Source organism: Molothrus ater, chromosome 4, assembly GCF_012460135.2.
Source record: "Molothrus ater isolate BHLD 08-10-18 breed brown headed cowbird chromosome 4, BPBGC_Mater_1.1, whole genome shotgun sequence".
Lineage (NCBI taxonomy): Eukaryota > Metazoa > Chordata > Aves > Passeriformes > Icteridae > Molothrus > Molothrus ater.
In genome coordinates this window covers 53,879,694-53,895,886 of record NC_050481.2, presented here as the reverse complement: position 1 = coordinate 53,895,886, position 16,193 = coordinate 53,879,694, and the positions used below count along the sequence as shown (strand labels likewise).

The 16,193-nt window shown below is 36.9% G+C and overlaps 1 protein-coding gene across 2 annotated transcripts in view; it reads left to right on the top strand.

Moving 5' to 3' along the window:
• The window catches only part of STIM2 (stromal interaction molecule 2), a 70,569-nt gene that overhangs the window by 22,596 nt on the left and 31,780 nt on the right, over nucleotides 1-16,193 (top strand). For both annotated transcript variants that reach the window (XM_036381825.2, XM_036381824.2), the window contains exon 2: nucleotides 13,404-13,534. In XM_036381825.2, coding sequence (XP_036237718.2) covers nucleotides 13,404-13,534 — 131 coding nt within the window. The remainder of the gene's footprint in view (nucleotides 1-13,403; nucleotides 13,535-16,193) is intronic.

The window sequence follows — 16,193 nt, the reverse complement described above, 5'->3', positions numbered from 1 at the left end:
GCCAAGGCATTGCTTAGGAGAAGTTTATTTGTATGCATGAATGAATACAGACATTCTTTACTATTGACACAAGATACATGTTGAAAGGAAGTAGAACTTGTGCACAGATAATCCGCTCTGGGATTTGATCAGGACTTTCCAAGGGTTTCTTCACCTTACCTTGTTTCTTGTTCTGTTCTAATTTACTTCATGCTTTGGGATGTAAATGTGCTAGGTCAGCAACTTCTTTAGTACAGAGTGCTTCCTAGGAGCATTCTAAGAAAATAGGGTGAGGATACAAGATTTCATAAATAAGGATGACATTTTTATTTTCATTTGCGAATTGGAGCCCTCAGTGTCAGGGGGTAGGGGAGGAAATGATGATGACACAATTGTTATTGTGGGATCTGCCTTTGCAAAGAGATGATAGATGCTGATTGAAAAGGGACCACTAAATGTCAAACTTGTGCTTTGACAAACTTGTGGAATGTCACCATTGCAGGAACACATAATTTGGCCAGCTCCTAAATGCTGAAGAGAAGTAAATTTATAGACTTGGTTTAAAAGAAAGATTTCAAATTGAATTTCTGACATGCCTGGATGGAAGATTTTTCCTTTAATGCCTTGGCACTTTCTCCTTTAAACAAATCTTAAGAATACCAAATTTAAATTTTAAAGAAGAAAATAAGGACAAATTGAGAACTTAATTGATGATTACTAAGCTAGTAGGAACCTGGGTCAGTAGCATAGTCTGGTGTAGGCTGTGTGTAATGTTATCATAGGTAAAGGAAGTGAGAAAACCTGCATCTGCTTACAATATGGAGAGTGTACTAAGCTCTCAATTTACAATGATACCACTTGAAGTAAACTATAAAAGCCTTGGTTTTCAAAGTTGAGCCCTCTTTTCATGAGAGCCTCATCTTTGTCATGTATGCAAGTACTGCTGTTCTTTTGTCTCCAGTGTGATTTCTCTAGAGAGAATTTTTGAATAGGAGTGAAATTTTTCTGAGCATATTCTCCTAGTTTCAAAAATGTTGATTCTTTTTTTTTTTTGATAGTGTTAACTGAGTAAGTTTAAAAATATTTTAGAGGCAATGTTATGGCCTTGGTTTGACATTGGTAGTAAAATTTTACTTGCATGAAGAGAACTTCAGCAAACATATTAAATGCCAGAAGAGGGTTTTTTATGTTTGTCTGTTTTCATAGTAAATAGAAGCTTTTCCAAGTGTTACCTTATATGTGTTAATTAAAATTTCAGTAAATAAATTAACTTAACGAAGGGAGAAGACTATTTTCTTTGTTGTTTAGTAGAGCAAGTAGAGAATTTAGCATTTTGTTATGGGTAGTAAGGCATAAATATACTCCAATTTTCTGGTATCAGCTGTATGTCAATTGTAATCACTATTTTTTGGAAATACAGAATATAAAAACACTGCCTGCCCCCAGCAGATGACTTGGCATAAAAATTACTTAAAATTTGTTACAGACAGAAAAAGATTTAAAGCAAAGATTTACATCCTACAAGTCACTGTATTGGTATAGAAAATATTAAAACATTTGTGCTGGTTGATAGATGTGGCTGACATGGAATAGTTGCTTTTTGGATGTCAGCTTTTAGGGTATTGCATTTAGGGCATGAGAACAGAGACAAAGCCTGGAGTATGTATGTTCCTTACATTTGATTAAATCAAAGTGAAATTACAAGGCAGAATAGTATTACCAAAAGTGTTTCTTAGAGATGTGAATGAACAATTTCAAATGTATTTTATTGCCTATGAAGGCCAAAGCCCAGCAATAGGACCCCTAACAAAACAAGACAGAAACCCCAACATATTTGAAAACAATTCTGATTTATTAAAATTGGGTTTTTTTTCTATATGTTCTATTTGTATGTATTTCTGTGGGAAGCAGAATCACATTTCTTGTGAAATTAGCTTCCTGTGGTTTTTGAAAATGGAGTCTAATTGAATGTATTGAAGTAGAATTAATCTTTCATGGTTCTGGTTTATTTTTGTTTATGTTTAATGAAGGGCAAATGGCTTTGTAGCTTTAGGAAGTTGCTTCCTTTTTGATATTGAAAATGATGGACTGCCTGTATGTGTTGATACTTGATACATTAAGAGGAGGTAATGTAGTGGAAACACTTGTCTGCTGCAGTTTGACTCTGTGCCTGTTTTCCTACTGCTCTGGTGGGGAGACCAAATAGTACCTTCAGTAATGCAGTGCAAGAGATACAGCTCTGTGTGCAGTATGTGTCCAGGAGAGTTAAAAAAACCTGGAATATTATTTTTCATGCATTAGTATTTTCAAATATGATAGACACAAATCAATGTTAGTGTTTGAATTCTTATATGACAAAACTATACACTTAATTTTGTGTTTAAATAAATAATAGGTGTAAATATCATAAAGTGTGTGTAAGATATCTCAGAAGTAAAAGTGTCATCATCTGGGAAAAGCACACTGCCCTTCATTTCTTCTTGACTTTTCCCAGTGTGTGTCAGGAACATACAGTGGGGTTTAAATGAGGCCTGAAGAGTAGATTATATATCACCTAATGTCATTGGTTACCTTTAAGGATCGTATATGAATATTCTTTTGCAATTGGTTATAACTTCAGTTGTCACAGTCTTAAATTATAAAAAATCTTTGTACTTTGTTGCTCTTTCCTTTGAGCTTTCCTTAAGTATGACTGTCTGTTTCTTCTCTTCAGAAAGCTGTCGTCTCATCTGCCAATAATAAAAATTTTTAAAAGTCCCTAAAGAGCAAAACAGTCCCAAACACAAACTCACATGGCTTTGTGTTGCCAAGTGTCATAGTTTGTCAGCTTTGGGACAGATTGTGTTATGCTGCTTTTTTTATAGTCTTGTGTATTTAGTTGTTAATGCATGTTCTGGCCGCCAGGGTTTTGGAAAAGGGTCAAAAAAACTGGAGCTTAAATGAAGGCACAGCATAAATGAGAGCAGTGTTTGGGGCAGATGTGCACTTAGCAGGCACCTTGAGCTTGCTGGTGTGTGTTTGTAGAGATGATGTGGTGTCTGTCCAGGCTGTGGTGTCTGTTTGTGATGTGGACTGACTGCTGCCCAAGTGGGCTATGCCTGGAGATGGGACTTCTCTAGGCTCATGGGCAGGGCCTTGGAGAAAGGACATAGTGTTCATTTCCCGGCAGCGGGGTTTGAAACTGCTCTGGGAGATGTCGTGGCGAGATCTTTTTGAGTTTGCTGTTATTTCATCTCCTGCTGTAGTGTTGCAAAGTTCTGTTTTATGTTTTGTAAGGCTACAAAATACACTCGAAAAAAACCTTGGAAAAACACTTGATACTTGTTAATTGCAACAAGTTGTCCAGGACACATCCTTGTCCTGCACCTCCTAGTAGTGAAAGCCGGGATCTAAACAATGAGTGGAGTTTTCCACTCCAGTAGTGTAGATGTTGTTCCGTGCCGTGTTTTCAGCGCTCGGTCCCTGCCGTGCTGCGGGCGGATTCAGCTGGAGCGTGGCGTGTGTCAGCGCTGGGGCTGTGCAGGGCATCTCTGCCTCCCGAGGCTCTCCTCCTCCTCCTCCTCCTCCTCCTCCCCTGCACCTTTGCTGTCAGAAGTGTTTGTGCAGGTGCACAGAGATCAGATTCAGACAGAATCAGTTTCCCGAACCTTCCTGCAGCAGGATTGTACAAATGTCCTTGTGCTGGTACCAGGAAGGAGATTGTAAAGGGACAGAAATGAACAGCAGGGGCAGGAACAATTAGAAATCCTTTTAGCATTAGTCTTTGGCTTATTCTGCCTTAGAGCATATGTGGAATTATTGTCTTGGCTCTTCCCTGCATCCCAAATATGCTCATGCTGTTGGGGAGCAGCTGACAGTGTTTGAAGCCGTACAAGGTGTGCTGTTTAAGCAAATGTAGAGTTTCCCTTGTTGTGTTGTTCTGTATGCAGTGACTAGAGGTGGAATTTTAAACTTTTGTGCAAATTATATCTAACTCATTTTGATAGCAAGAGCCACGTGTTTGTAGCATGGACTTTTTGTTAAACAATCAGTCTGAGCTAAATTTAACATGATAGAACTTATTGTAGGTTTTGGAGTTGTTTAATTACTGAGTTTCCTCTTTTTCTACTCTGAGTGATTGCATTGCATGACTTTATACACAGAGTATATGCTCAGTGTGTACTCATTGTCTAAGAACTGCCTTCTATTTTATTCACCACTCTAACAGCTATGAAATACATACTGGAAAAGTACACCATTTCCTACTGTTTTTTTTGGGCCCAGAAATACATTTGCCAGAATGGTATCAGCCAAGATGTATCTAAGATATGTGCAGCTCTGGTTTATTCTAACATCCTGATAATTGTATATCTTACTATCTGTGTTTAGTTTGAGCAAAAGCATAATGCTGATATGGTATCTCCCGAGATCAATGACTATTTAATTCTTTAATTTTTTTTTTCTTCTTTATAGGATTGGGTTTTTTTCAAGGCTCTTTATATCTAATTTCCATCAAATAAGCCAAGGTGAACTGAGACACCATAAGTAGATTTGTCAGCCTGCTTTATCACTTGGTGAAATTCATCATGAGAAAAATATTTAGCAGCATATTAGTAGGAGCAAAACTGCCAGTTATGCAATCTGGAGTTGGAGTGCTAACAGCAGAGCAGTTCACGTAAGCTTCTGGAAGTAGGAGAGTCCTTAACCAGCCAACAATCTGTACTACTAAATTTTCACAAAAGCTAATAGGATTCTTTAAAGAAAATGATATTTGTACATACCTAAAATTACTGGTATGTTGAATGGAGCTAAAAGGAAGTGTCTCGTTACAGTGTTATTAAATAAAGTGAATCTCTGCATTCAGTGCCTTTGTATTTCTGAAAGTATAAACATAGGCTGGCAAATTTAATACCCAAATCCTAACAGATTATATATATTAAAAAAAGAGTGCCCAGGTGCTTTATTTTAATCTTCCTTTATAGTAAATACTATGTTACATCTTTTCAATATAGGTTTCAGTTCTATAATTTTGATATGATCTCTTAAAGTATAAATACATCTTGACAACATGTTGTTACAGGAACTGTGAGGGAACTGATGATGCTACAGATGGTGCTCACAGAGGATTAAATTTGATTCCTTGGTTGGAACAGTTAATAATATGCGTACTAGATCAAATGGTGTAGAAGAGTGAAGTAATTCAGTAATGCCAGCAATGTCATGCTTACATGCCTGATTCATGGATATGGGATATGATTATGAATCACATGTGAAAACAAATATATCAGAGGAAACACTGACGTGATTAAAACTTTAAGTTTAAAGATGTACACCTATATATTTAATTTTATATGAAAATATTATTTTATATGAAAATAATTAATTTGATTTTAATAAACTCCTCTAATTTTAGAAAATTTCAATTTGTTTGTTGGAAAGTATCAGATGTTTTTTAAATTTTAAACCCACATCTGTAAAACTTTCTAAGCCTTTTATTAAACTTAAAAAGAAAAATAAGGTGCTAAAATCCTTTTCTCCAGTGCTTCCCTCCCTTCACCTTTTCCCACTTGGAAGCTGTGAACTACCTTTCAGTATGAAAAAATCTGTGACTTCTTAATATCAACATATTATCATGGCTGCTATATTTTGCAGACACTGTCTTCCAAAAAGGAATTTAGTGGTTCATGCTCCTTCTAGGTCTTGAGCCATACTTGAATTGAAATGAATATGCTCAATAATGATTATAGGCTTTTACCAGGTATCTGCATACCAGGCTTCCAGGTTAATGTATTAATAAGGATGGAATTTTGAGCAAGAAAATGAATTTTTAGTAAGAAAATGGTTACCAGCATATTTGCTTTCGAAATCACATGGGCATGTTATCAGATATTTGAAGGTCACCTGTATATATCACTTTTCTCATTTCCTGACCAAATTAAGAAAGTGGCCTAAATGCTATGCTGCTGCTCCTTCTTAAGAGCTGACAAATTCTTGGGCAGATTAAAGTATATAAGCAGGGATATACTGCATCTTTTCCAGCTCCCTGCTGTTAGAAAAGGGAGAAAGTTGTTAGAAGAGCAGTAAAGAACCAATCAGACCTAAAATACACGAAAACGTAGAAGTGTGATGTTATGTGCTTAGATGTGTGTTATGCCTTGTCACCAAGTACATATGAATACAAATCTGTAACTTTTTTCATCAGATTGATGAACGTTCTATTGACAAATGAACTCAAAATTCACTAAATCCTTTTGCTCTAAACATGTTTCTTCTAAACACATAAGGAAAATAAGACTGTCCTTTTAAATTTTGTTTGAGTGAAGGATGTGTTTATTCCAGGTAAATTCACATCCTATTTAAAAGTCTGTAATTTTTTTTTCTTGGAACAATTGTAATTTTATAGTGTTGATAATCACTATAATGTGCAGAGTACATCATACATTTCTGAAGATGCAGTAAACATTTACTACCAAATCATGAAAACTTTGATTTAATCTACTATAAGTATTTCCCTTCTTGGTCTTTTACTAATAAATATAAGTAAAGTGAAAGAGACTTTTCTGTTGCTGAGAGCAAGTATCAAACATGTGGCATCTTTTTTTACTCTGAATATCTGTCCATATGTGTTTGTAGGTTTGTATAGTAGGTATTACAGAAGTACAAGTAAAGTTAGAAGGAGGAAAAAACAGGATTTTAGGGGCTTGCGTAAGATGCATCTCCCAGTTTCCTCTCGTTCTGCTTTGTTAGGGTTGGCAGGAGTTCCTCTTCTAAATCAGTCTACTTTGACCATTGTATACAATAATTGTCGAACTTCCTCTTCCCTTCAAACTGTGGAATTGCTCAGGGAGGGTGTGGGAAGGAGATGGAAAAGCCATGAACTCATCTTCTTGATTTTTATTTAGTCAGACAGAGCAGCACTGTAATTTTAATAATTAATTTCCTATCAGTCTAAATGAAGTATTTATACTGATATTTTCATCTTGACAGAATGATCCTTGGCATGATTAACATATTCAACCCCCTTTTTGCAACTTCCTTTTTAAACAAGCATTGCTGATTTGGAATAGTTGCTTTTAATGCAATTATATTAAAGCAAAATTAATCTGCCATCAAATCTTATTCTCTAGGGAATTCCTGTCATATATTTTCCTTTGAGTTACTGTTTATCTGGGTATGAAGTTCTTAAACATTTTTCTGAGATAGTGTGTGATGTTTTGATGTCTTAATTTTCTGATTGCTCATTAAGTGCTTGCTGCTTCTTTTGAAGATTTTACCTTGGAAAGATTAGAAAAGCTTTAATAAACCTACCTTAACAATTTTGTTAATAATATTATTTGACTGAATTTCTACTTTAAATAAACTGATCTCACTCATATTCTTTTTTTTTCCCAGTGTATAGAGAATGAAGTTCAGAATTAGACAGCTTTTTTGTGGGTGTGGAGAAAGCAGAGATGAGCTAGTGATGATTTAAGAAAAAAATCAAAGCCTTGCTTGCCTCATCAAGTTTCTATGCGGGGGAAAGAATCTAATTGATCTGTATATATGAAAAGATACTGAAATAGCAGCATAAATGGACACTTTTTAACAGTGACAAAATCAGATTTGAATCTCTCATGCAAAAATCGCTTGTTATGTATTGAAACTGTAATGATTTATTTTAAGGCTGTTTGAAATGTCATTTTTTTACTGAACGTGTTTAGTGGATTTTGTAACAATCATGGCAGTTTTCTTGCAGCTTATCTGCAAGTAATTTGGGGCTTTTGTTGATTTTTTTTTTTTTCTGTTAACCTGCAGTGTTACCAGTCACTAAACATCACATGTGTATTCAGAAACAAGTGCTCCAGATACCAGACTTAGCAGTCAGGAGTTTAATATATGAACTTAATTACTGCTATGCATGAATTTATAGAAGTCAATTGAATTTCTCATACAGAGCAATGGAAAAGCCCAGTGTGAAACATTTTCAAAATCTTTGGGGACATCAGTGTTCCAAATTTCCTTTCCTGTTGAACCTCTTCCCCTTGCCCCAGCTGTCATTAGTACTACTGCATTTTCCTCTTCAGGAAGCTCATTTAAATAACATACATCACTGTTGTGGTTAGAAGATAAGGTATTCTACACTTTTAGTCAAAATTTTATCTTTTTTTTTTTTAATGTTTTTAGTGGAGAGATGTGCTGCAATGATGAACTTTTATTTAAATAATTAGAGTGAAAAATAATGTCACAAATTACTTTTGTCAAGTTAACTGTTAGATGCTGCTCAGCCTACTTGCCATATGGAGGAGTTTAATTATTAAGAGTAGGAGTGATTTGCTTTGGGAGCTTTTAATTGAAAGATTAAAAGAAGCTCACTCTGAGGCTGTCTCAAGCATTTGAAGATTTTAGTGACAGGATGTATTATGTAAGGATTTAACATCAAAACACGTTTGCCTTTACTGTGAATAAATTTATTTTGAACATCAGGTAAAATTCTTGAAAACACTTGCTTTTCAGTATTTTCATTAATCCTTGTTCTATCTGACACTCCAATTTGTACTCAGGTCTTCAAAAACTGTTGTTCTTGTAAAGGTTTTTTGCCTTGAAAGGTGTCACTGAATTGATTAAGAAGCTGCAGTATATTAATGTACATGTAAAACAGAAATGTCAGGGAATAGGAATCCCAGTTAGGTGAATATTCATTTGGCAGGGGGTTGAACATATTGTGGACACCTCCTTTGTGTCTGGAAAATGCAAAGAAATCCATGTCTGTCATGGCATACTGAAGCACAGTTATTTTAAGATGAGAGTATGTACTTAGGAAGCTGATGCTTTATAGTGCTTGCCTTTTCTGTGAGGCTTCCCTTTATCCCATATGGCTTTTTAGGAATGAGGAATCAGAAACCTGGAACAGCATGGTACACTTCTGAATTCATCAGTAAAAGACAGGCTTGGGAACCCTGCGGGCTTCTGTAGGACTGCCATATGTTATGATAAAAAACAAGCTTTTCTTTCTTGGTGAGTGCTGAACATCCTCACAGAACAAAAACAATGTGTGGAAGTCAGGCTCTTGAAATAACTCCCAACTGCTACGTTGCTCTCAGTGAACTAATGGAAAAATTTATAGTCATTTAAATTTTAGATTTGGAAGTGTCTACCTGATTCCAGGTACCTGTGAAAAATCATGAAACTCCTGTGTGTCCCTGTATTCTTAAGAAGGCTTTTTCAGACATTGAAAAGTTCCAGACTGGACTGTGAACACCTGGTTGGAGTCATTCTGTCAGCTTGGCACAGCCATAGCTGTTGTGCTCCAGTGTCTGTATGCAAAAGGAGGTGTGTGAGAGAACTGCAGGCTTATTCCCTCTGTTGGTCTGTCAGTCCCTTTTATTCTGAAGTCTGTAACATTTGCAGCTGTTTAGGGAGAAGCAAATGCATGGTGCATGAAAGGCTATGAGGTGCTTATACCTTTTTGCTTTGGAAAAAGGTATAAGCATATACATATGCATATATATGTATAAGCATATATACATATATGCATCCTCTGATGGTGTAATCCTAAATAAATTTCAGGGCCTTTGTTAAGATGAGTGCTTGAAGATAAGGGGATATTCAGTTTTCCTTACTGGCTTGTATTGACAATGGCACATTTTAAGTTTAACCTCTGTTATCTTTAGGAAATGGAATAAAGAGCTGTGAATCTAAAGTTGAGGGGAATTTCAAACTGAAATTCTTTTTGTAGTCTCACCTTATTTCAATCTCACTGAAGAAGATTAAAGTAGGGGGGAAGGAGGAGTGGGGTGAAAGGGTGTGAAGTGTTATTTTCCCTTTACTTATGAAGTTTCCTTTATCTTGGGTTGGATAACTCTGCTTGGTTCATTGTCAGACTGTGTCCTGTGGGAGTCTCCTGTGGACTGGTGAGGACCTCCCCCCTTGCCTTAGAGCTGGGAGGCACTGTCTCAAGGCAGGAGGAAGGTTGTTTCAAAATCCTCTGCCAAATTTTGTGAGCCACGAGTCTGACATTTAGTAGTTCAGGAACAAATTCCTTCCTTATTATGACCAGTATTTCTGAAACTTCCTTGCTTCTGAGCAACATGGAAAACTGAGGTATAAAATAACTTGTGCCTGGAGTGATATCTGCTGTGCTTTTATGTCTCTTGCCCACCTTGTCTCTTTTGTTTCCTTTGCTAATTTTTCTGTGCTTTTCATTAAAGGAAAGCTCAAATTCCATGCCGTTGGTTCACTCCCTGAGTGAATTTATCATCTCTTCTTTCCTGGGATGATGATTTTGGATTAAGTGTATTTATGGCAACACACCAGACTAGGATGGAGAAATCGGTCTAGACGTTAAATCAGGCTTGTCCTTAAAGTCCAAGAGAAGGTTTGGAATCCCAGAACATCTTCAGTAGTGTCAATTCCAAGTGAAAAATTATCAGCTAGGCTTATGATTTGTTGTGGGGCTTCAGGGCTATATTTATGGTGTTTGCTGTGTCTTGAGACTTTGTCTCTTGGCTTTTGTCTTAAAAAAAGTTCCCAGACATCCAGTTAACTAACCATACTCCATCTAGTATTAATTTGAATTGGTTTTGCCATGCAATTGAGGCAACTACTGCATGGTAGAATATTCTGCAGAACTGCAGAAGATCAAATTTCCATCAGCTGTTTTTTGGATTTGGTAGGGCTCCCTAGGTATGCTTGTGAAATGCTTTTCAGTTATTCTTTAGGTTGTGGCTTTGTAGTTTGTTTTGAGATTGTTCTCTGAGGAAGGGGATGACCAGTGTTGTCGGTCTGTCAGTCTAAAGGTTTAATTTTACCACATGAAAATAAGCTTGAAAATAAATCTGGATTCTCTTCAGCGTGGGTTAATTTTTGTTAGAGTTGCTGTGTGGTCCTGCTCTTTTTCTCAGTCCCAAAAAGAGCAATTGGCACTCTATCAGCTCTTAAGAGAGAGATCAAGTGTTCTTGGACCCAGCACATGGGACATTTGAGGCACAAGCAGCCTGTTTACTTCTCTCAAGAAAAGCCATAGCTCTTTAAAGTGCCTTCATGCTTAAATAGCCTAAAAAGGCATATTTAAGATAAGTACCCTGATTAAGGGACCCATCAGCATCGGTTGTGAGAAAATGTATTCTGAGAAGACATTTTTGATTTGAAAAACTGGGCTTTCAGCTGAATAAAATGAAAAAAAAAAATCATGTGAATGGGTGCTTGCAAGCTGTGAACACATGTATCTGAAATTTGATTCCATGTTAGAATAGAATTAAGTACAGATTAAACAAGTTGGGTTTGTTTGAGGGATCTGTTTATGTTTTGACACCTATACTTTCTTCTAACTTAAGATGCAGTATAGAGATATATACAGATATCATATTGTAATACAGAGATTATTCTTCTGATATGATTGTATTTTAGTAAAACAATATTTTTTATTCATGGCCTTGAGAACTTAATAATTAGAACTTTGAGGTGATTTGTTGTTATTGCAAGGGTAACCTTTCTACATGGAGCACCCTGTAATTGCAGGAATAGGTCCTTTACCCCCTCAAATGATCATAATTTTTTCATTGTAAGGCAAAAATCTAAAGGCTGAGTATTGTGCAAATTAAACCTTTTGTAATAAATAAAAAATGGACAAATAAAATAGATTTTTTTAATTTAACCCCTTCCCCTTCATAAAATATCAGTTGCATTCCAAAGCTGAAAATTATATTTTTTGTGATGTGTCTGGTTTAATATTTAGTAATCAACAATAACAATAACAACAACAACAATAATAATAATAATAATAATAATAATAATAATTTTATTAATTAAATATTTATGAATACTTAATAATTTAGTAGCTAATAAATGTAGAAATCTGTCTTTGTATTAGTGTTGCTTTTAGAAATACATGAAGTAGTTCTAAAAGCAACACCTCTGTTCTTGGACAGTGCCAGTGAAGTGTTCAGGCTTTTTCTGCTATGGTTTGTTTGTTTGTTTGTTTAATTGATGCATGGGAACAGATAACAGATTTCCTTTAACTCCTGTGTAATAAAACTGAAGTATGAAGTAGGAATGCATTGACTCATGTCTAGCTGTGGAAACCAGTCCTGTTAATTATGTGTCTGAGATTCCAGCTATGTCATGGTTGTTATCTTTGCACTTCCTGCTTTGTAACCTTATACATTCCTTTATTTTGGTTTTTAATTATTTTAAAATTTGATTTAGACAGAAAAGCAGAATCATGCTAATCCAGCTGGTATGAAATCATAAACTAAAGAATTTATTTTTCTCTGAAGACATTTGATTCTTCCCTTTTTCTAGAAGTGCTTCCTTTACTTATATAAGTGAGCCTTTTAATAAATTGTGTAGCAACAAGAAAGCTTAATTCTTTGCTAGATTAGAAGAAGCAAAATTACTCACTCCCTCAATTTTTACTTGCATTGATATGATTTAAGTGTAGTGTAGCAATTTAGGAACTAGTCAGTGCAGTTTTATAGTGGCTAGTACAGTGGGAATTTGCTACCTTATTTAAGTTCAATTTTGAAAATACTATTTCTGTGTCCTTCTCCACCTTCTGTTCTTTGCTGGTGTTCAGTAGATCAGAATTAATGTAATAGCTGCTATTAGTTGATGCCAAGGTCTGTGTAAGGCTGCTGTGGTGATGGTTGATCATCATGTGTTGTAGAATTTTGGAGCATTTGGGATGTACTTTGTAGAAGGGAAAGAACACAGACTTAGCAGTTTGATGTGGTGCAAGCTGAACCATCAGATGTGTGCAAATCATGAGCCTTCAGTAATGAATGCAAAGGAAAGTGTTCTATTTTTGACTTGGAATCCTGCTCTACAGTGACTGCAGTTTGTGATCAGAGTGTACAGGACTAATACATCGTGTACTACTAGCAGCTGAATTTTCTTTGCAGTGTGCTTTCTGCTCTTGCAGTCCTTGAGTATTTTGTGTTCAGTAGTACCACCTATTTAGAATTTGATCTGTAATGTGATTACTATTCCTTTGTTACCTGTTCATGAAACTATGATTGTATGATATGACAATTCCTTTTCTTTTCCTCTACTGTTCTTTGTTTCGTTCAGACTTTCAGAAAGGAAAGGGGGAAATGTAGTAGCTTTATTTTCCACTGCACTGACATAAACTAAATGTGGATGATAAAAGAAAAAATGGAGATAGTAAGTTAGTGGGAAGGAAGAAATAAATGGAAGTCAAAACTATTCCAGTCTGGTTTTGGGACTCCTTCCTGAATAAAAAAAGAGTTGATTTGCACACACAAGCCTTTCACTTTTTTTTGTACAATTACTATTTTATGGTTAAATTTGATATCTGTGACCTGGTGATTATGTGCAGCGAAGTACATATGCACAATGCAGTATTCTAAACCCTTTCTTTTGCTTGGGAGCTTTATATTCTGAAGTGAAAGAAATGTTATTTACTCTTGTTCTGTTTTGATTTTTTTTTTTTGTCCTCCTCACTTTAGATCCCTGCAGTTCACTGAGCCCCCCGTGCTTTACTGAGGAGGACCGGTTCAGCCTGGAAGCTCTCCGCATGATCCATAAGCAGATGGATGATGACAAAGATGGTGGAATCGAAGTAGATGAAAGTGATGAGGTAGGAGTAAAAAAAACTTCACTTTTGCATACATTAAGTCTTTTTTATCCTTTTGTTTTGTACAGCTGCTCTTTATCTTTCAGCACTTGAGTAGTTGTTGCTGTTCTTCTTAATTCAGCCCTTTCCTCAGACACATACGGAGGGAAAGTCTAATTTCTGTATTTGTCTGAAATGGGATATTACTGTCCATTGTTCTAGCCTAAAGGAAAGTTTTGTATGACTATGTATAAAAGGTGCTACTTTTGTGATTGGTGTAAGAGGTGGGCAAAGGTGACTTACTTAGCTTGTAGTAGGACAGTGGTGTGATCCATTGCTTGGTGTTGCAGTTTCTTCACTCAGTTTTCTTGGTTGAGCCATCACTGGCTTATCTTATTTACCTTAGATCTGTTGCAGGCACTTCATGTTATAAAACAATACCTATTACAGAGAGCAGTCTAGAAGAAAGATTTCTGGTTTGGTTTACATTTTACAGACAAGTATTGAGGACATTGTCCTTACTAATGGTAAATTAAGTCCTACAACCTAAGGAAGTTTTTGTGACTGTGCTTGAATGAGTTTGGTAGGTAGGCTCCTGGTGGTCCTGGCAAAGGACTTGCCTTTGCATTTACTCAACTTTACCATTGGGATTCTCAGAATTACTGAGTAGGAATGGAAATGTCTGTGTAGTTTGTTGTGCTTGCTTATTTTGCTTTCTGGCCATTGTTAGGCACACGCTTGACAAACAAGGGGAGTGAAGATGTCCCCTAAAAATGAGGATATTGTCATGTGGTTCTGACACCCATTCTTACTGTAGATGAATGGGAGAAGAATCTAGCCCCATTTTGTCATCCTTTTTTATAACCTCTAGGGGAAGATTGTTCTTCATGAATGAGTGAATTATGAATTATCATTGTAAAATTTATTGTGATGCTACTTACTTTTCTGTGTGCCTATGTGTAAACAGCATCAACAGGCTCCATCCAGCCTGACTCTGAACTCTTCCAGGGATGGGGTCATCCTCAACGTCTCTGTGCAGCCTGTTCCAGTGCCTCTGAGTCAAGAATTTGTTCCTAACATGTAGCCTAAATCTCTCCTGTTTCAGTTAAAACCATTCACCCTTGTTCTGTTGCTATCTGCCTGGGTAAAAAGCTGCTCTCCCTCTATTTTATACTCCTCCTATATGTACTGAAGGTTGCAATAAGATCTTCCTGGAACCTTCTCCAGGCTGAACAGCCCAGCTCTCTTAGCCTGTCTTAAGATAGGTGCTCTAGTGCTCTGATCATCTTCGCTGCCCAGACTTGTTTCAGCAGGTCAGTGTCTTTCTTGTGCTGAGGCAGCACTCCAGGTGGGATCTCACAAGAGCAGAGGGGCAGAATCACTCCCTCAACCTGCTGGCCACTCCTCTTTTAATGTAGCCCAGGATGCAGCTGACTTTTTGGCCTGTGAGTGCACACTGTTGGCTCATGTTCAGCTTTTCATCCACCAGCACCCCCGAGTCTGTGGTAGGGTTGCTCTCAGTGACTTCTCGCAGTCTGTCTCATGTCTTGCATTGCTCCAATGCCGGTGCAACACCTTGTCCTTGGACTTAATGAGATTCTCATGTGCCCACTTCTTAGGTTTGTCCAGATCCCTCTGGATGGCATCTCTTTCTTCTTCTAGTTCAACTGTGCTGTTCAGTTTCATGTCATCTGCAAACTTGTTGAGATGCACTGTGTTGTTGATGAAGGTATCAAAGAGCCCCTGTCCCTCACCGGCCTCCACCTGGACAGAGAATGATTGACAGCTGTGTCCATTCAGGCAGTTCCTTATCCATCAAATGATCCATCCTTCTAATCTGTCTCTCTCCAGTCTGGGGATGATGAGGATGTTATGTGCCACTGTGTCAAAGGCCTTTCAGTGGTCTAGGTAGATGACATTTGTTTGGTCTGTCCCCATCAACCACTGCAGTCGCCCCACCATAGAAGGCCACCAGATCAGTCAGACACTATTTGCCCTCAGTAAAGCCAAGCTGGATTGTCTCAGATCACTTCACTGTATGTGCTCTAACATTGCTTCTGTGAGGATCTGCTCCATGATCGTCCAAAACACAGAGATGTGAGGCTCAATGGTCTTTATTTTCTCAGGTCTGTGTTTCTCCTCTTTTTCAGTAGGAGTGATGTTTCCTTTTTCCTGATCACCAGGGACTTCACTTGACTGCCATGAGTTTTCAAAAATAATGCATATAGTCTGCCTTTGTTATTGCAGAATATTTGGGACAGGCACAGTTCAGTCTACGAACTGAAACATTAGTGATGGAGGGTGAGCTTCCTGAGGAACTTCCCACTACTTTGATTTCTCTTGACTCGTACTGCATTTTTTATACACTGAAGCTGAGGAAGTTTCTGAAAGAAAATACTGGAACATTTATACATTGGAAACATTTTATTACTATTCAGAAGATTTCCTCTGGTTTCCAGTGGACCATCTTTCTATCTGACCTTAATTTCTTCCTGTTCCAGAGAAAACAAGAGAAACTATGCTAAAGACCTGTTTAAATGGCTGAAATTATAATAGTTGATGAGGCATGCTGTTCAGCTGGGGTAATTACAGATGGGTGAAACTATATGTTCAAACTACACATTGTGCATAAAATAAGATGACTTAATTGTAGTCCTTGTTTCTGCTAGTTCATTTTTAATTA